At 50.0% G+C, this 20180-nt stretch overlaps 3 protein-coding genes across 3 annotated transcripts; all 3 read right to left on the bottom strand.

Annotated features, from left to right (window-relative positions):
• Positions 1–8525: 8525 nt before the first annotated feature.
• Positions 8526–10253, bottom strand: LOC144246090 (inositol 1,4,5-trisphosphate receptor-interacting protein-like 1). Its single transcript, XM_077782524.1, has one exon. The coding sequence runs from the start codon at positions 10251–10253 to the stop codon at positions 8526–8528; it is 1728 nt and encodes a 575-aa protein (XP_077638650.1).
• A 1624-nt stretch (positions 10254–11877) lies between these two features.
• LOC144246089 (inositol 1,4,5-trisphosphate receptor-interacting protein-like 1) lies at positions 11878–13605 on the bottom strand. Its single transcript, XM_077782523.1, has one exon. It carries the CDS (start codon positions 13603–13605, stop codon positions 11878–11880), a length of 1728 nt encoding a protein of 575 aa, XP_077638649.1.
• Positions 13606–15229: 1624 nt separating this feature from the next.
• LOC144246088 (inositol 1,4,5-trisphosphate receptor-interacting protein-like 1) lies at positions 15230–16932 on the bottom strand. Its single transcript, XM_077782522.1, has one exon. It carries the CDS (start codon positions 16859–16861, stop codon positions 15230–15232), a length of 1632 nt encoding a protein of 543 aa, XP_077638648.1. The 5' UTR covers positions 16862–16932.
• Positions 16933–20180: the final 3248 nt, after the last annotated feature.

Below are 20180 nucleotides of genomic sequence, written 5' to 3'. Positions count from 1 at the left end.
GAGGTAGTGGGAGCCTTCCAACATGCACAGAAAAAATGGATTAGTTTTATTGTTCCCAGCACAAACATTCCTTTGAAAGTTCTCCTGCACATTCACAGCATGGCAAAGCTGCTAGTGAAGCAAGTGCTAAATCAAATTCATGACTTTTCTCACACAGCCATGAGAAAAGGCACAGTTATACTGGAAAAAGCAACACCATCAGCCCCTGCAGATGAGAAAGACTGATTTACACCCCCTCTCACACCTATGTGGCCTCAGCAACAGCATTGGAATTGTATAAGCAGTATTTCATCACTATTTGGTAGTTTCTTAGTTATGGACATAATTAGTAGTAATTCTTGGACAATTTATCAAGAGAATTATGATAAGAAATACAAGAACAGGAATCAAGGTGTATTTGAAAAGAAAAGATTGTTTTACTGGCTTCTCTAACAGGTTAGTGGAAAAATTACCTCTGCCTATGGAGACTTTGCATTTACCAGATGTTTGATATTTGAGACTCCTACAGGTGGCTTTTAAAGAGGTGAATTAGACATGATAAGTTTCAGAGTAAATAATTTCTGTTACTTATTTGAAACATGATCTGGTATTTGCAGAATAATTAATGATGACTCTAGCACAGTGGCTTTAAAGAGTCTTCAACAATGTCCATCACTCAAATAGGTTAGGAAACATAATCCTATCTATACCTATGAAACAAATACTTTGGCTGTGCTTGTCATCATCCATTCATAAACTGAAAAGCTGAAACTGATGAAGCTGGAAAAAAAAAACCCCACTTCTAGAAATGGGAAGTTGAAACATTTCAACACATCTAAGATGAATTTATTTTACTATCCATTGCAGGTGAACAAACACCCTATCAACACCTCTTACCTGAAGTATGAAATTCACAGTAATAAATCTCAGATTGTTTCCAACAGCAATGCAATATTTCCATGAGGCTGCTCTATCCATAGTAAATAGGTAACTATGGAGACTGATGAACATTTAGCTGCAATCAGGGAAGAAAGAGTGGGAAAATCAAAGTTTTCTTTTCTCATTTGCATGCTTAGGGTATGCTTATATATGCTGATTTTTAAAGCTGTCTGCATCAGTTGAAGTGTGCACCCAAGCCAGGTCTAAAATCTGCAAATCCCACCTCAGGGAATTTTCAGGGAAAGAAATTAGTCACTGTAATGCTAAAAACTCCACTAACCTGATCCAGAGAGAGACCTTAGACGGAAGAAACACTTCTTGAATACATATATATTTCATGCTTATTATTTCCAGTCTATATGGGCAAGGAAAAATATATGGCTTGTGAGCTTAACACCTGCTGCAGCACTGCAGAGCAAAATGCAGAGGCTGAGGAGAACAGCATGAGGGGGGCTTTCATCACTTGCTGCTGTTGGGCCTCCTTGCTCAGAGGCCTGAGCTGGGAAGATTGTTGGGGAATATATTTACTTTTGTATTCCTGAGTTGTTTCTCATTCAGTGGGAGCTCTGAACATGTGCTGTACCCATAGAGCCCCACTGACATCCATGGGGTAAAAGTACAGAAATCAGCCTCGCTAATGTAATCTCTTTTGTACTGCTGTCATCAGCTGAGAACAAAAGCTCAAACAGAGAGATCCTAAGTTGAGTGTGATCACAGCAGCTAAAAACTAAACAGGTGAATTTTGCAGCATTTAAAAAGTCACCTGCTGAGCAACAGGAGGTATAGATTTGCAGCAGGCTGCTGTGAGTTGTGTGTGAAGTGGGAGGCATGGCGTGTTCACCTCATGGGTTTGTGCCAGTGGGTGCTGCACTTTTAGGGATAAATAACTAGCCATGCTTAACCATGAGAATTAAACTGAAAGGGATTCAAAGGAAACAGAGCTTGAAAATAATCCTGAAAGAGGGTAGAGATCAAGTGGTAGGATCCTACAAGCCAATGGAATGCATGAATATGCCTAATTTTCTATCTGCAGTTGACTACAACCTCTTCATTCAGCTTTGACCTCTGCACCTTCAGGTGAACACAAATATAAAGACAGCATGTGACTGGTATGGACCACATCACTCCAGGTAAGCATTTTCCCTGTGGAAATTGTGCTTCTGAGACTCTGTGTCTTATTTTACATCTCAGTGAGCTCCATACTTGCAGCTGTTTAGTGGATTAGTGGAAGATGTTTCACTGGCATTCTTAACAGATATTTTTCTGGAAGCTCTCCCCTCTAGACACACAAGTCTGAGCTAGTATTCCTGCTCTGGTTTTCCCCCTCCTTTGTAGCTGGTGGGTGGAAACTGGAGCACAGATGGATGACTCCCTGCTCTATGGAGCACATTGACCTGGGACAAACCAATTTCCATTTCTCACTGCTGACACTTGAGTCAGCTGATGCAAGAATTTCGGTTGCAGGCATGCACGCTGTCAGCAGACTACACCTTTGGACCTGCTCAGGTCTCATTTCTAAGGCTGTGTTTAACCCGTCTGCAGCCTCAGGCTGTTTCCATGTTCATTTACACAGTAGAAGATGAGAATGTAAGTCACAAGGTAAATTCTATAGTTTTCTACCTGAAATTCTCCTTGTTATCAGGATCTGTTGCTCAGACAGAAAAATTGTTAACCAAGTCCTTTCCACTTGCATAATTTAGCACTCAAATTCTCACTCCAGAGTTTTTGCAGCAGATACTTCTCATTAATAACACATATACAGCCTCAGCATCATTAGGATGGCATCTAGCTAGAGGTCATCCCAAATTCTTTCTTTCATGAAACAGTTCTCCTTGGTGAAAGCTCATTCTGCCTACCTGTGTACCTCTGGTATTAAATTATTAATGGCTTCAACTATTCTTTTCTTAAGTAATGCAGACACAAGGATTAGTCTGGGATCCTTGCTTCCATAATTTCTTGTATACATATTTCAATATATTTATATATATACCTACGTACATTAGCTATACACATATATATATTCAGTATATATATATATAAATATAAAAGTCAGCTAAATATTCACAAGTCTAGTCAGCCTGACAGGATTCATCCCAGATATTGAAAGACTTAATGAATATTATGTCAGTACTGCTCTCAACCATCTACCAAAGGTCTTGGGAGTCTGGGAAGGTCCCTGCTGACTCGAAGTTGGCCAGTGTTATTCCAATTTACAAGAAAAGACCTAGGCAACTACAGACCTGCTAGTCTAACCTCAGTTCCATGAAGAAATGTGGAGAAGATCATATAAGGTGCTACTGAAAGGCATTGAAAGAGCAATGCAATGATCAGGCACAGTCAACACGGTTTCACAAAGGGAAAGATGTTCTACTGACTTGACAACTGCAATAAGGAAACCCACCTAGTAGATGAAGGGAAGGCAGTGGATGGAATTTTTCTAGATTTTAATAAGGCTTTTGATAGTGTCCCTTACAGAATCCTTTTGGACAAGTTGTCCAGCTGTGGGATGAGTGGATTCACAGTGTGCTGGGTGGATTCTAGGGCTCAAACAATTGTAGTGAATGGGGCTTCATTTGACTGGTGACACTCACCAGTGTTGTTCCTCGGGATTCACCTCCAGGACTAGTCTTATTCAATGTATTTATCAATGAGCTGGATGCAGGAGTTGAATGCTCCATTGGCAATTTTGTTGATGATACCAAACTGGGAGGTATTATTTACTCTATTGAGGGGCAAGAGATAGGGTCCCTCAAACCTTCATCAGGGATGCTCAAACTTGATATTAGGAAGCACTTCTTTACCAAGAGTGTGATCAAACACTGGAACAGGTATCTTATTGTGGTGGGTGATGCCCCAGAGCCTGTCAGTGTTTAAGATGCTTTTGGATAATGCCCTTAATAATACGCTTTAATTTTTGGTCAGTCCTGAAGTGTCTGGGCACTTGGATTAGAGAATGGATTGTTGCTGATTCCTTTTACTGACCTATTCTATTCTATGCTATGCTATATTATTCTATTCTATTCCAGTTTTGGAGGGGTTGGAAAACCTGTGCCCTACAGAGCATGATCTTGATAACAAACACACATAAATTTGACCTGCAGCATGACTACACTTCGTTTTATTGACCTGCTCTTCCAAACAGCAAAGATTTTATGAACAGAGCATTTTGTCATGCAGCTACCTCCCCACTGTCTGCTGAGATATGAAGCTTAGTGGAGAAAGTAACTATGCTTCCTCTGCAGGGATATCTGCTGGGTGACTGCTCTGATGTCTTTATTTCTCCATTTAGATTTGTATTGCTGAGATATTATTTTTATAAATCACTGATGTGATCCTCTGCTCTCAAAATTGAGCTTTCAACACAAGCCAAGTGAAATACCATCAAACCCATCACCACTTGCAGTGATTTCCTTGTAGAGGGTTTGAAGAGCAGCCTGCTTGCATGCTGCCCTGGCAGCCACTCATGCAACACCAGAGGATACCTGGGGGTTGGAAACAGCTCACACAATCCCCCTTTCTATAGCTAATTTATCTAATGGATCCAAGGTGAGGTCTGAAGTCTTAAGGACCATTAACTTCACACTGTTTCCAGCTCCTCACCCTCTGAACATGCACACACATATCAGCATTTATATCCAGACCCACCAGTTTCCTGAGGATGCAGCTGTGCCATTTATGTCCACCTTTAAATAATTCCTATAGGGAAGACATTATGATGTGAATAAGAGCATAAAATTCCTTCAAAATGTTACTGGTCTGTCCAAAACAGTAGAGGTAAATGTGGAGTTGCGGTTTTATATGTTTTATTACATCTTTATTCTGTCATGGTTTGTTCCAGTGTACGCCCATACTGTATTGGTTTCTCCCTGAGTTTTCCCGCCTTTCCCCAAGTGCCGGTTTCCCTGGAAGGTGCCAAGTCATTCCCCTGCCCCCTCCCAAGTGCCTTGTCTGTCACTCGGTGCCCCTTCCCCTCCCTCTGGAAACTTCCATCCAGGGCACCGAGTGATTGGATGAGGTCCTGGGACCCCTCCCCTGTCCATCCCTCACTGGATCCCCCAGATGTCAATCCCCACAGAGTCACTCCTGTCTGTTCCCCACTGGCTGATCGGCTCCCTCCCTCTCCCTGTGTAACCTGTTGCCAGCACCCCCGAGTTGCATTTGTTGGCTGGCCCCCTCCGGTGCTTTTGGATCCACAGGACCCCAATAAACATCGGATTTTTGCCCCCAACAAGCGCCTCTCCTCATTTCCTCGCCGTTGGAATCAGCAGCGACCTCAGGACCCACCAAGCACTCTCCAAAGCCCAGCCGGGTACAGCGGAGGTGCTTCCACTCGCCCCGCAGGAGAGCTAGCCGGGGCTGAGGACAGGGGGCTGGGGCGGGGACGCGGCTCCCCGCAGCAGGTAAATTAAACTAATTTTCAGAAGGATTTCTTTAATCTGTGGTTCCCAGGTCAAGAAGAGTTGAAGCTAACCTACTAGAAAAGGAGTTTGCTGCACTAGGCTTAATAGGAAACAATTTTCTTCAGTGAAAGAGTAAACCAAATAGGGTGCAGCTGAAGGAATTTAATTTTGTAGCTATGACTTCCTCAATCTTTTTCCAGTGGATGGGTAACTTTTCTCTCATAACTGTAGACTGCAATGAGGATCTCACTACAGACTCAGTGCAGACATACTGTCTACACTTGAGGCTGCCTTTCTTATTTCTTAGCAAAACTTGTGTTTCTCCTGCCCTTTTTTCCAGGCTAGCATTGCATTGAAGTTTCTAAGAGATGCAGCACACCCTCTTCCTTTCCTCTTCTTTATTTTTCAGACTTTATTTTTACACCTTGTCTCTTAATATTTCTCTTCCAAACTTACAAATTGGAAAAACTTCTCTCACCTTTACACATTTTCTTTCACAAGCTGTTTAAATCAGGAAAAGGCCCGTGGGACTCCTTGGTGTTTGCAGTCATGTATGTCTGTTATAGCTGAGAAAAGGTAAATGTTATGAATGCATGATCTTTGATAATTTTTTTAAACCATTTGAATTTAAGTCCTACCAATCAATATATTCTTTTGGTTTTCTTGTAAGTCTTTCACCTTAGACTTGTAAGTTGAGTGTATCATACTCAAAATTCAATCTAGACTTCATGGGAGGGAAAAGTCATTACAAAAGGTAATTTTTACAGACACCCAGTTCCAGGAATGTGTTTCACACACCTCTCCTGTGAGCAGATAAAAAAGCCACAGAAAAACTCTAGTATGAAGATGTTGCTCTGTAGTGAAAATTTTGGGGCCCTTTCTTTAGAAGAATTAAAGGCAGATATTTGAACTGATGCTTCTCTGACCTACAGTTTCAAGAGGTGCTATGTGAAATGTAAGGGATTTCAGACTACAGACCGGGGGGCGCAAACAGCTGCATGGGGAAGAAGCTTTCAAGCTCACCCCTCCGTGGTGTATTAGAGAGCTGTATAACTATGGCCACCAACTAAATATTGCCCATTTGGGCCTCCTGTCCAAGGAGCAGCCAAAACACCCAGGGCCTCACAGCTCACAGCTCCTGCAGGAGAAGACACATGCCATGCTGCTCTGGGAAAAGAAGGAAAATGGCAAGGTAAGGACAAAGGCAGGTTTTACAAAAACAAACTATAACACAGACCCTTTCCCCTTGTCAAAAAAATCAAGTTGTTCCTGGACCTCTCCTTGTGGCCACCGTTGTGTGGATCGCATCCCATTTTCACAAGTGCAAACTGCAGGGCCAAATGAAGGACAGCGATTCCAGCCAGAGCCCAGAAGTGCCAGCCGAGCAGGACTCCCCAGGCCCCACCGCTCTGTTCCTGCTCCATCTGCTCCAGCTCCTGAACCAGCCGAGTCATCTGCTGGTTCAGGTACTCAGCACGCTGCTGCATGCGCTCCAGTGCGGCCTCATCCAGCCCATCCCCGGCCTGCTGCGGGTACAGGATGAGGCCTGGCACAAGCAAGAGAAGGAGCGGAATGGCAAGCATGGTCTCGGGCAGTGAGCAGGGCTTCAGTGGGGATGAGAGGGAGCTACTGCTAGGGCAAGTGGGGACAGGAGCCCCGGGTTTCTGAAAGCAAGAAAGAGGCGGCCAGGCAACTGGCAGGCTGCCAGACCTGTGCCTCTGCCCCAGCAATGGCACCAAGGCTCTGGGCAGAGGCACTCCTGCCAGGGACTGGCTGCTGGATGCCCTCTGAGAAGCTGCTCCCTGGCTACTCGCGCTGCTGCCGAGGCCCTGGTTCCGCGTTCAGCACAGCCTCCTGTCTGCGTGCACGCTCGCCGCTCGCCGAGGCTGTACTGAGGCTGTGTTACCTGCTGCTTCTGATGGCAGCTGCCCCCATTGTGACACTGGGGCTCTGATGTCACAGGTGCCACAGTGCGTCCCGGCCACGCCAGACCAGCGCCAACCTCCAGCTCTACCTCGGCTCTGGGACTCCTAATGGCCCCTGGCAACCAAAGACCTGACACGCGCAAAGAGCAGACCTACTGGTCGTAATGGACACTCTGGGGGTTCCCTTGGCAAAACAGGCAGAAGCCCCCAAAGCCTTTTCAATCTGACATTGAGTGACAGCACTCATGAATGCTTTGTTCCTGGAAATCTCCTGCTGTGAGATAGAAGTGGTTGCCTCGCTGCTGACATCTGTGCTTTTGGGGTCGCGCCTGGGATCTAAGTGACACCCTTGGGCGTGTAGTGGCGAATGTCCAGGAGGTGACACGGGGCTTCACCATGGCAGGATCTCTGTTCCCACCGTGCCACTTTGAGAGGACATTGATTCCCTGGAGACACTTCCCAGGGCTGAGGAGCAGCTGCGGAAAGGGGCGGCCCCGGGGGTGATTTCCAGCAGGCAACTCCCATTTCCAGCAGAGCACAGTGTTCTGCATGTGCAACAAATGCATTTCTGCGTTGCCAAAGCCCCGCAGAGTGTCTGCGATGAGCAGGACCTTCACTGTCTCCGCAGTGAACACAAGGAGGCACAGCAGTGGTGCCTCTTGCTTGGTCCCTGCCCAGGCAGAGCTGCCAGGGAGTTTCAGAGCCCGTGTGCAACGGCCAGCATGGACAGAGAGTGGAAGGGCAACACAGGGCAAAAATCATCTTTGCACCACCGTGGTCTTCAGTGTCCGCTGCACCAGGGAGACCATTGAGAGGAGCAAGGCAGACTGAGAATTGTACGCGTCAGTTAAAAAAGCCTTGCTATTAACAGTGTCTGCTCCCTGCCAGCCACAAATTCACAACTAGCAGAATTTACAAATGCTCTAGGTCTGCCCGAGCTCAAGAAGAGCTTGCACAATCCAGCTTCTGGAATAGACCAGTTTATTGAAACAAATCCAAAACAGGTTGAGGTTTCTGAATGCACTAACTAGACCTATTAATGTAAATACAAAAGCACTAACTAGAGTGTTCCTATAAATATAGTGTAAATTCACTAACTAGAGGGTCCTAAGAGATATCTCTATATCTTAAACGCAGTACTTATGGGGTATTAATAAATAGCGTAAAAGCACTAATTACAGGGTACCAATATATACTGTAAATGCACTAACTACGGGAGGTTAATATATACAGGGTCTGTCAAGAGGCCCCACAAGCACAGCTCTGTGCATCAGGATCTCTTTCAATGGCCGTGGATCGGCAGTTGTTTGAGCCGATCCAGCAGGCAATTGTACTCCTGCACGGCCTTCCTGTGGGCATTTGGACTGCTGGCCAGGTGCTCAAAGAGGTTGGGTGCTTCAGCCACCCGGAAGCCGGAGGGCAAGCTGATCTCCACCGGGAAGCTCGCATTGCCAAGGACAAAGTGGTGAAGCTGTTTTGTGTCCAGCGAGCAGCGCAGGTACTTCAGGATGTCCATCAGTCGCTGCCCGAAATCCCTCCTGCGCCACCGCGTCAGGGGTTCGGTGTTCAGGAGGTGCATCACCACAGTCTTCAGGGTGTAGCTGGAAAAACCTACACCCATCAGGAAGCCTGTGAGGAGCTGCAGGCACTTGCAGTGACAGCTGTCCTGGGGGGCCTGCCTGGAAATGTGCCTGAAGAAGTTTGCCTCCGCCACGGCGTAAGTCTCCGGCCACGTTGTGCTTGGGATGCCTACTTCTGCAGGCTGGCTGCACACAAAGATATCGGAGTCTCCTTGGCGCACTGCAAAGATCATCTCAGCCGTGAAGCTTTCCTTGTCTTTGCTCAGCTGAAATTTACAGGAGCGGCTGCAGGGCTGCCATGTTAAACGCCAGTGGCGGGATTGAGGCAAGAGCAGCCAGGCTACTCTCACAAATCCATAGAACCAGTGGACAGTCTTCTCCGCATCTAGATAGGAGCCGGTGCAGAGGGTGTGCAGGAGGCTGGGCTCCTGTCTCCTTCTCAGCTCCTCCTCGGGGTGGTGGAGGAAACACAGCATGTCCTCCCCCAGCCTCTCCCTCGTGCAGGTGCACAGCAGCTCCACACGGACACAGAAGTTCCTCTGGAGCATCCCTGCAGTGTCCAGCTCCAGGTGGAAGGCATGTCCTGGAGGGGGGCTCAGGGGTACAAGCACACGGTACACAACATCTTGTGCATGCCCGGGACTCCAGCCTTCAAAGGCGCTGCCCACCCCAACAGCTTGTTGCGGCACCGGGTAGAAACCGTTGGACAAGCCTTGTCCAAAGATGTGGGTCAGTTTGTCCATCAGGTCCGTTATCAGCTGGCAGCCTTTCTCCAGATCCGGAACAGGCAACTGCATGCGCTCCTCCAGACGGCTTCCAAGCTTCCTTTTGGCATTGTGGTCATCATCTTTTCCGTTTGCCTTCTCCTGATTGCCTTCTGCATTTCCGGCCACATTGGCTTCCCCCGCCTTTTCATCTTGGTTCAATTCTTCCTCTGCAGTGTTGTGGCCGTCTTTTGCTTCCTTTCCAGCACTGCTTTCTGCCTTTGCATCGCTGTTACTGCCTTCTTCATTTCGCCCCTTCTTGTCATCTTCCGCATTTGCAGCAACGCTGCTTTCTGTTCCTTCCTTTGCAACCACGTTGCCTCCTCCTTCTTCCTCCTCCAACAAGTTGGTGCTGGACCTCTCCTTGTGGCCACCGTTGTCTGGATCGTGTCCCATTTTCACAAGTGCAAACCGCAGGGCCAAATGAAGGACAGCGATTCCAGCCAGAGCCCAGAAGTGCCACCCGAGCAGGACTCCCCAGGCCCCACCGCTCTGCTCCTGCTCCATCTGCTCCAGCTCCTGAACCAGCCGAGTCATCTGCTGGTTCAGGTACTCAGCACGCTGCTGCATGCGCTCCAGTGCGGCCTCATCCAGCCCATCCCCGGCCTGCTGCGGGTACAGGATGAGGCCTGGCACAAGCAAGAGAAGGAGCGGAATGGCAAGCATGGTCTCGGGCAGTGAGCAGGGCTTCAGTGGGGATGAGAGGGAGCTACTGCTAGGGCAAGTGGGGACAGGAGCCCCGGGTTTCTTAAAGCAAGAAAGAGGCGGCCAGGCAACTGGCAGGCTGCCAGACCTGTGCCTCTGCCCCAGCAATGGCACCAAGGCTCTGGGCAGAGGCACTCCTGCCAGGGACTGGCTGCTGGATGCCCTCTGAGAAGCTGCTCCCTGGCTACTCGCGCTGCTGCCGAGGCCCTGGTTCCGCGTTCAGCACAGCCTCCTGTCTGCGTGCACGCTCGCCGCTCGCCGAGGCTGTACTGAGGCTGTGTTACCTGCTGCTTCTGTTGGCAGCTGCCCCCATTGTGACACTGGGGCTCTGATGTCACAGGTGCCACAGTGCGTCCCGGCCACGCCAGACCAGCGCCAACCTCCAGCTCTACCTCGGCTCTGGGACTCCTAATGGCCCCTGGCAACCAAAGACCTGACACGCGCAAAGAGCAGACCCACTGGTCGTAATGGACACTCTGGGGGTTCCCTTGGCAAAACAGGCAGAAGCCCCCAAAGCCTTTTCAATCTGACATTGAGTGACAGCACTCATGAATGCTTTGTTCCTGGAAATCTCCTGCTGTGAGATAGAAGTGGTTGCCTCGCTGCTGACATCTGTGCTTTTGGGGTCGCGCCTGGGATCTAAGTGACACCCTTGGGCGTGTAGTGGCGAATGTCCAGGAGGTGACACGGGGCTTCACCATGGCAGGATCTCTGTTCCCACCGTGCCACTTTGAGAGGACATTGATTCCCTGGAGACACTTCCCAGGGCTGAGGAGCAGCTGCGGAAAGGGGCGGCCCCGGGGGTGATTTCCAGCAGGCAACTCCCATTTCCAGCAGAGCACAGTGTTCTGCATGTGCAACAAATGCATTTCTGCGTTGCCAAAGCCCCGCAGAGTGTCTGCGATGAGCAGGACCTTCACTGTCTCCGCAGTGAACACAAGGAGGCACAGCAGTGGTGCCTCTTGCTTGGTCCCTGCCCAGGCAGAGCTGCCAGGGAGTTTCAGAGCCCGTGTGCAACGGCCAGCATGGACAGAGAGTGGAAGGGCAACACAGGGCAAAAATCATCTTTGCACCACCGTGGTCTTCAGTGTCCGCTGCACCAGGGAGACCATTGAGAGGAGCAAGGCAGACTGAGAATTGTACGCGTCAGTTAAAAAAGCCTTGCTATTAACAGTGTCTGCTCCCTGCCAGCCACAAATTCACAACTAGCAGAATTTACAAATGCTCTAGGTCTGCCCGAGCTCAAGAAGAGCTTGCACAATCCAGCTTCTGGAATAGACCAGTTTATTGAAACAAATCCAAAACAGGTTGAGGTTTCTGAATGCACTAACTAGACCTATTAATGTAAATACAAAAGCACTAACTAGAGTGTTCCTATAAATATAGTGTAAATTCACTAACTAGAGGGTCCTAAGAGATATCTCTATATCTTAAACGCAGTACTTATGGGGTATTAATAAATAGCGTAAAAGCACTAATTACAGGGTACCAATATATACTGTAAATGCACTAACTACGGGAGGTTAATATATACAGGGTCTGTCAAGAGGCCCCACAAGCACAGCTCTGTGCATCAGGATCTCTTTCAATGGCCGTGGATCGGCAGTTGTTTGAGCCGATCCAGCAGGCAATTGTACTCCTGCACGGCCTTCCTGTGGGCATTTGGACTGCTGGCCAGGTGCTCAAAGAGGTTGGGTGCTTCAGCCACCCGGAAGCCGGAGGGCAAGCTGATCTCCACCGGGAAGCTCGCATTGCCAAGGACAAAGTGGTGAAGCTGTTTTGTGTCCAGCGAGCAGCGCAGGTACTTCAGGATGTCCATCAGTCGCTGCCCGAAATCCCTCCTGCGCCACCGCGTCAGGGGTTCGGTGTTCAGGAGGTGCATCACCACAGTCTTCAGGGCGTAGCTGGAAAAACCTACACCCATCAGGAAGCCTGTGAGGAGCTGCAGGCACTTGCAGTGACAGCTGTCCTGGGGGGCCTGCCTGGAAATGTGCCTGAAGAAGTTTGCCTCCGCCACGGCGTAAGTCTCCGGCCACGTTGTGCTTGGGATGCCTACTTCTGCAGGCTGGCTGCACACAAAGATATCGGAGTCTCCTTGGCGCACTGCAAAGATCATCTCAGCCGTGAAGCTTTCCTTGTCTTTGCTCAGCTGAAATTTACAGGAGCGGCTGCAGGGCTGCCATGTTAAACGCCAGTGGCGGGATTGAGGCAAGAGCAGCCAGGCTACTCTCACAAATCCATAGAACCAGTGGACAGTCTTCTCCGCATCTAGATAGGAGCCGGTGCAGAGGGTGTGCAGGAGGCTGGGCTCCTGTCTCCTTCTCAGCTCCTCCTCGGGGTGGTGGAGGAAACACAGCATGTCCTCCCCCAGCCTCTCCCTCGTGCAGGTGCACAGCAGCTCCACACGGACACAGAAGTTCCTCTGGAGCATCCCTGCAGTGTCCAGCTCCAGGTGGAAGGCATGTCCTGGAGGGGGGCTCAGGGGTACAAGCACACGGTACACAACATCTTGTGCATGCCCGGGACTCCAGCCTTCAAAGGCGCTGCCCACCCCAACAGCTTGTTGCGGCACCGGGTAGAAACCGTTGGACAAGCCTTGTCCAAAGATGTGGGTCAGTTTGTCCATCAGGTCCGTTATCAGCTGGCAGCCTTTCTCCAGATCCGGAACAGGCAACTGCATGCGCTCCTCCAGACGGCTTCCAAGCTTCCTTTTGGCATTGTGGTCATCATCTTTTCCGTTTGCCTTCTCCTGATTGCCTTCTGCATTTCCGGCCACATTGGCTTCCCCCGCCTTTTCATCTTGGTTCAATTCTTCCTCTGCAGTGTTGTGGCCGTCTTTTGCTTCCTTTCCAGCACTGCTTTCTGCCTTTGCATCGCTGTTACTGCCTTCTTCATTTCGCCCCTTCTTGTCATCTTCCGCATTTGCAGCAACGCTGCTTTCTGTTCCTTCCTTTGCAACCACGTTGCCTCCTCCTTCTTCCTCCTCCAACAAGTTGGTGCTGGACCTCTCCTTGTGGCCACCGTTGTCTGGATCGTGTCCCATTTTCACAAGTGCAAACCGCAGGGCCAAATGAAGGACAGCGATTCCAGCCAGAGCCCAGAAGTGCCACCCGAGCAGGACTCCCCAGGCCCCACCGCTCTGCTCCTGCTCCATCTGCTCCAGCTCCTGAACCAGCCGAGTCATCTGCTGGTTCAGGTACTCAGCACGCTGCTGCATGCGCTCCAGTGCGGCCTCATCCAGCCCATCCCCGGCCTGCTGCGGGTACAGGATGAGGCCTGGCACAAGCAAGAGAAGGAGCGGAATGGCAAGCATGGTCTCGGGCAGTGAGCAGGGCTTCAGTGGGGATGAGAGGGAGCTACTGCTAGGGCAAGTGGGGACAGGAGCCCCGGGTTTCTGAAAGCAAGAAAGAGGCGGCCAGGCAACTGGCAGGCTGCCAGCCCTGTGCCTCTGCCCCAGCAATGGCACCAAGGCTCTGGGCAGAGGCACTCCTGCCAGGGACTGGCTGCTGGATGCCCTCTGAGAAGCTGCTCCCTGGCTACTCGCGCTGCTGCCGAGGCCCTGGTTCCGCGTTCAGCACAGCCTCCTGTCTGCGTGCACGCTCGCCGCTCGCCGAGGCTGTACTGAGGCTGTGTTACCTGCTGCTTCTGTTGGCAGCTGCCCCCATTGTGACACTGGGGCTCTGATGTCACAGGTGCCACAGTGCGTCCCGGCCACGCCAGACCAGCGCCAACCTCCAGCTCTACCTCGGCTCTGGGACTCCTAATGGCCCCTGGCAACCAAAGACCTGACACGCGCAAAGAGCAGACCCACTGGTCGTAATGGACACTCTGGGGGTTCCCTTGGCAAAACAGGCAGAAGCCCCCAAAGCCTTTTCAATCTGACATTGAGTGACAGCACTCATGAATGCTTTGTTCCTGGAAATCTCCTGCTGTGAGATAGAAGTGGTTGCCTCGCTGCTGACATCTGTGCTTTTGGGGTCGCGCCTGGGATCTAAGTGACACCCTTGGGCGTGTAGTGGCGAATGTCCAGGAGGTGACACGGGGCTTCACCATGGCAGGATCTCTGTTCCCACCGTGCCACTTTGAGAGGACATTGATTCCCTGGAGACACTTCCCAGGGCTGAGGAGCAGCTGCGGAAAGGGGCGGCCCCGGGGGTGATTTCCAGCAGGCAACTCCCATTTCCAGCAGAGCACAGTGTTCTGCATGTGCAACAAATGCATTTCTGCGTTGCCAAAGCCCCGCAGAGTGTCTGCGATGAGCAGGACCTTCACTGTCTCTGCAGTGAACACAAGGAGGCACAGCAGTGGTGCCTCTTGCTTGGTCCCTGCCCAGGCAGAGCTGCCAGGGAGTTTCAGAGCCCGTGTGCAACGGCCAGCATGGACAGAGAGTGGAAGGGCAACACAGGGCAAAAATCATCTTTGCACCACCGTGGTCTTCAGTGTCCGCTGCACCAGGGAGACCATTGAGAGGAGCAAGGCAGACTGAGAATTGTACGCGTCAGTTAAAAAAGCCTTGCTATTAACAGTGTCTGCTCCCTGCCAGCCACAAATTCACAACTAGCAGAATTTACAAATGCTCTAGGTCTGCCCGAGCTCAAGAAGAGCTTGCACAATCCAGCTTCTGGAATAGACCAGTTTATTGAAACAAATCCAAAACAGGTTGAGGTTTCTGAATGCACTAACTAGACCTATTAATGTAAATACAAAAGCACTAACTAGAGTGTTCCTATAAATATAGTGTAAATTCACTAACTAGAGGGTCCTAAGAGATATCTCTATATCTTAAACGCAGTACTTATGGGGTATTAATAAATAGCGTAAAAGCACTAATTACAGGGTACCAATATATACTGTAAATGCACTAACTACGGGAGGTTAATATATACAGGGTCTGTCAAGAGGCCCCACAAGCACAGCTCTGTGCATCAGGATCTCTTTCAATGGCCATGGATCGGCAGTTGTTTGAGCCGATCCAGCAGGCAATTGTACTCCTGCACGGCCTTCCTGTGGGCATTTGGACTGCTGGCCAGGTGCTCAAAGAGGTTGGGTGCTTCAGCCACCCGGAAGCCGGAGGGCAAGCTGATCTCCACCGGGAAGCTCGCATTGCCAAGGACAAAGTGGTGAAGCTGTTTTGTGTCCAGCGAGCAGCGCAGGTACTTCAGGATGTCCATCAGTCGCTGCCCGAAATCCCTCCTGCGCCACCGCGTCAGGGGTTCGGTGTTCAGGAGGTGCATCACCACAGTCTTCAGGGTGTAGCTGGAAAAACCTACACCCATCAGGAAGCCTGTGAGGAGCTGCAGGCACTTGCAGTGACAGCTGTCCTGGGGGGCCTGCCTGGAAATGTGCCTGAAGAAGTTTGCCTCCGCCACGGCGTAAGTCTCCGGCCACGTTGTGCTTGGGATGCCTACTTCTGCAGGCTGGCTGCACACAAAGATATCGGAGTCTCCTTGGCGCACTGCAAAGATCATCTCAGCCGTGAAGCTTTCCTTGTCTTTGCTCAGCTGAAATTTACAGGAGCGGCTGCAGGGCTGCCATGTTAAACGCCAGTGGCGGGATTGAGGCAAGAGCAGCCAGGCTACTCTCACAAATCCATAGAACCAGTGGACAGTCTTCTCCGCATCTAGATAGGAGCCGGTGCAGAGGGTGTGCAGGAGGCTGGGCTCCTGTCTCCTTCTCAGCTCCTCCTCGGGGTGGTGGAGGAAACACAGCATGTCCTCCCCCAGCCTCTCCCTCGTGCAGGTGCACAGCAGCTCCACACGGACACAGAAGTTCCTCTGGAGCATCCCTGCAGTGTCCAGCTCCAGGTGGAAGGCATGTCCTGGAGGGGGGCTCAGGGGTACAAGCACACGGTACACAACATCTTGTGCATGCCCGGGACTCCAGCCTTCAAAGGCGCTGCCCACCCCAACAGCTTGTTGCGGCACCGGGTAGAAACCGTTGGACAAGCCTTGTCCAAAGATGTGGGTCAGTTTGTCCATCAGGTCCGTTATCAGCTGGCAGCCTTTCTCCAGATCCGGAACAGGCAACTGCATGCGCTCCTCCAGACGGCTTCCAAGCTTCCTTTTGGCATTGTGGTCATCATCTTTTCCGTTTGCCTTCTCCTGATTGCCTTCTGCATTTCCGGCCACATTGGCTTCCCCCGCCTTTTCATCTTGGTTCAATTCTTCCTCTGCAGTGTTGTGGCCGTCTTTTGCTTCCTTTCCAGCACTGCTTTCTGCCTTTGCATCACTGTTACTGCCTTCTTCATTTCGCCCCTTCTTGTCATCTTCCGCATTTGCAGCAACGCTGCTTTCTGTTCCTTCCTTTGCAACCACGTTGCCTCCTCCTTCTTCCTCCTCCAACAAGTTGGTGCTGGACCTCTCCTTGTGGCCACCGTTGTCTGGATCGTGTCCCATTTTCACAAGTGCAAACCGCAGGGCCAAATGAAGGACAGCGATTCCAGCCAGAGCCCAGAAGTGCCACCCGAGCAGGACTCCCCAGGCCCCACCGCTCTGCTCCTGCTCCATCTGCTCCAGCTCCTGAACCAGCCGAGTCATCTGCTGGTTCAGGTACTCAGCACGCTGCTGCATGCGCTCCAGTGCGGCCTCATCCAGCCCATCCCCGGCCTGCTGCGGGTACAGGATGAGGCCTGGCACAAGCAAGAGAAGGAGCGGAATGGCAAGCATGGTCTCGGGCAGTGAGCAGGGCTTCAGTGGGGATGAGAGGGAGCTACTGCTAGGGCAAGTGGGGACAGGAGCCCCGGGTTTCTGAAAGCAAGAAAGAGGCAGCCAGGCAACTGGCAGGCTGCCAGACCTGTGCCTCTGCCCCAGCGCTGGCACCAAGGCTCTGGGCAGAGGCACTCCTGCCAGGGACTGGCTGCTGGATGCCCTCTGAGAAGCTGCTCCCTGGCTACTCGCGCTGCTGCCGAGGCCCTGGTTCCGCGTTCAGCACAGCCTCCTGTCTGCGTGCACGCTCGCCGCTCGCCGAGGCTGTACTGAGGCTGTGTTACCTGCTGCTTCTGACGGCAGCTGCCCCCATTGTGACACTGGGGCTCTGATGTCACAGGTGCCACAGTGCGTCCCGGCCACGCCAGACCAGCGCCAACCTCCAGCTCTACCTCGGCTCTGGGACTCCTAATGGCCCCTGGCAACCAAAGACCTGACACGCGCAAAGAGCAGACCCACTGGTCGTAATGGACACTCTGGGGGTTCCCTTGGCAAAACAGGCAGAAGCCCCCAAAGCCTTTTCAATCTGACATTGAGTGACAGCACTCATGAATGCTTTGTTCCTGGAAATCTCCTGCTGTGAGATAGAAGTGGTTGCCTCGCTGCTGACATCTGTGCTTTTGGGGTCGCGCCTGGGATCTAAGTGACACCCTTGGGCGTGTAGTGGCGAATGTCCAGGAGGTGACGCGGGGCTTCACCATGGCAGGATCTCTGTTCCCACCGTGCCACTTTGAGAGGACATTGATTCCCTGGAGACACTTCCCAGGGCTGAGGAGCAGCTGCGGAAAGGGGCGGCCCCGGGGGTGATTTCCAGCAGGCAACTCCCATTTCCAGCAGAGCAGTGTTCTGCATGTGTAACAAATGCATTTCTGCAGTGCCAAAGCCCTGCAGAGTGTCTGCGATGAGCAGGACCTTCACTGTCTCCAGAGTGAACATAAGTCCTTCCATGGCCCAAATACAGAGTCATTTGTAAAATACCCAACTAGCCCTGGTTCAGGCTACTAAGGAGTACAGGGGACATGGGGTCAGGCAGCTGCCAGGGACCCCGTGGGTTTTGCAGCAGCTTATGCCCCTTCAGGATGAGCAACCGTCACCTGATGCAGGCACAGCTCTGTAGTGTCTTTCTTGCAGAGCTCTTGAGCTTTGGTCTGAGTAAAATGTTGCTCCCAGGACTGCTGTTATTTGAATTATGTGGAAAAAGAAAATTTCTCTGGGATGTCATAATGATTAATTTGGCAAGTGCTGCATGAAACATCATCTCTGCAGCTTGGACAAATAGCCTGTCATTATCAAGTGCAAGAGCAGCTGGGGTGAAGGAGTGGAAGAAGCACTATATTTCCCTTCAACACTGCATCAAGCTGAGGTCCCATGCACAGGCTCTGCTCTACCCAGTGCTGTGTTTAGTTAAAAGCTGCTCCAGAGTTGTTGGGGAGGAAAGGACTGCCAAGGACCCATTTACTCTGTGCAGCTGATCACTCTGTGACCAGCTTGGGTAACTCCTACTCTTTGATCTCTGCCCCTGCTGAGCTCTATTTAGCTGCCATGACCTCTCCTCTCTGCCACATATACCCTTTGCCTTGAGCTGCAGCCAGAGGAGACCTCAGTCCAATGACTAAATTCGAGTGGCAAATGCCCTTTTGCACATTTCATACTGGTGAATGAGTTGTTTTCCCGGAGGAGTTTATGGTGTTTAGAGGAATGACAAAAGATCTCCTGGCAAACTGCCATGAAGAAGATTTCTGTGTCTCTCCAAGGCCATCTCCTGGTATGTCTCTGTCAGCTGAACGTGCAATTTCTTTAATCCTCAGGCTGACATAATTCTGAGAGCAAAACTCCTTAAATGTGTATTTGAGGTGTCCTTGAGCCACCATGCTTGGTCTGCCTGTCACAAACTCTTATCGGCTACTCATGTGGCAAAAAGTGTTGGAAAAAACAGACTTGTGCAGGACATAACTCTGCAAAAGAAGCCTGAGCTGGAGCCGACAAAGAACCAGTATCACAAGAATAAGTTATTCTGTGGCTAAGTCAGAGGCTGCTAAGATATACGGATCAGAGGAGTCAGAAATGTAACTGCATCAGTGAGAGAAACAAGGCAAAGGTGTCTGGGGATATGTGCTTGTTTATGATTAGTCCATGGATTATGGAGTTTTGTGTCTAAAACTAGCAATTACTGACTGGCTCACGACAGAGCAAAGAACTTAAAAATGTAGAAAATTTGAGATTTTAAAATAGTCCATAACTTAGTTGGAAGATTTGCTAAGCTTTATAGCATATCAGAGTCAGTTTTAACTCCTTGCAGCCATACAGCTAATTGAAAGAACATCCTTTCTTTTTCTTCACCAAGGGCTTTCACAGGATAAATTTTTTCATCAGTTTGCTAAATATCCTGTGCACACAAGGCATTTTGGTGTTTGCTCCCTCTTCTAGCCACTCACTTTTAAATGTGATACCTACACTTCTGATCGTCCCATATGCCTACAATTTTATGTGCTCTGGATTCCCTCTCTCACGTAATAGTGCTCAATTATTCCAAAGATTTCCACAATTCAGTTAAATATTGCATTAACAAGCACTTCCATTTGTATGTTTTTAGACCTACTGCCCAGTAATCATATTAGATGTTCACAGTCCTTATATTGTGATGAAAATCAGTTGTTTTTCCCTATTACTTCTCCCTATCACTGTAGCACTGGTTCTTGTCTGTGCAGAGTCCCATGTCTGATCCCTTCTCTGCTTGATGAAGAATCTAAAACTATATTTTTCTGCTCTCAAAAGAAGGTTTTCCATATACCTTATCTCTGTAGTTTTCAAATGTATCATATTTTTAAGCTGTGATGACTGACACTGCAGGCAATATTGGAGATGCTTTTAGATGCTTTTATAAGGTAGTATAATAATTTTTCCCATTTCCTTCTCTCTCCCTGAGATGCAGAAAAGGCTGAACACTGCATCCTAAACACTCATCTACTGCTTCTACCTACACTAATAAAATATATTAAATCCAGATATACCAACAGTCATCTTGCAGCAGTCATCCTGCTGACCACGTCTCACAGTTTACCTGTCTTTCTCTGAGCACTGAGTGACATTTCCAAACAAATAGTCACATTGATATCAAGAGCTCTTCTCTGGCTCATAAGGGGTAATTCAGAGGCTGTGGATGGGGATGGTGCAGTAAAGATAA

Source organism: Lonchura striata, chromosome 3 (assembly GCF_046129695.1).
Source record: "Lonchura striata isolate bLonStr1 chromosome 3, bLonStr1.mat, whole genome shotgun sequence".
Taxonomy (NCBI): Eukaryota; Metazoa; Chordata; class Aves; order Passeriformes; family Estrildidae; genus Lonchura; species Lonchura striata.
Note: the sequence above shows the minus strand (reverse complement) of the source record. Positions and strands in the feature narration are given on the sequence as shown.

Coding starts and splice junctions, on each gene's coding strand:
- LOC144246089 (XM_077782523.1), bottom strand. CDS start 13,605: ATGCTTGCCATTCCGCTCCTTCTCTTGCTTGTGCCAGGCCTCATCCTG.
- LOC144246088 (XM_077782522.1), bottom strand. CDS start 16,861: ATGCAGCAGCGTGCTGAGTACCTGAACCAGCAGATGACTCGGCTGGTT.
- LOC144246090 (XM_077782524.1), bottom strand. CDS start 10,253: ATGCTTGCCATTCCGCTCCTTCTCTTGCTTGTGCCAGGCCTCATCCTG.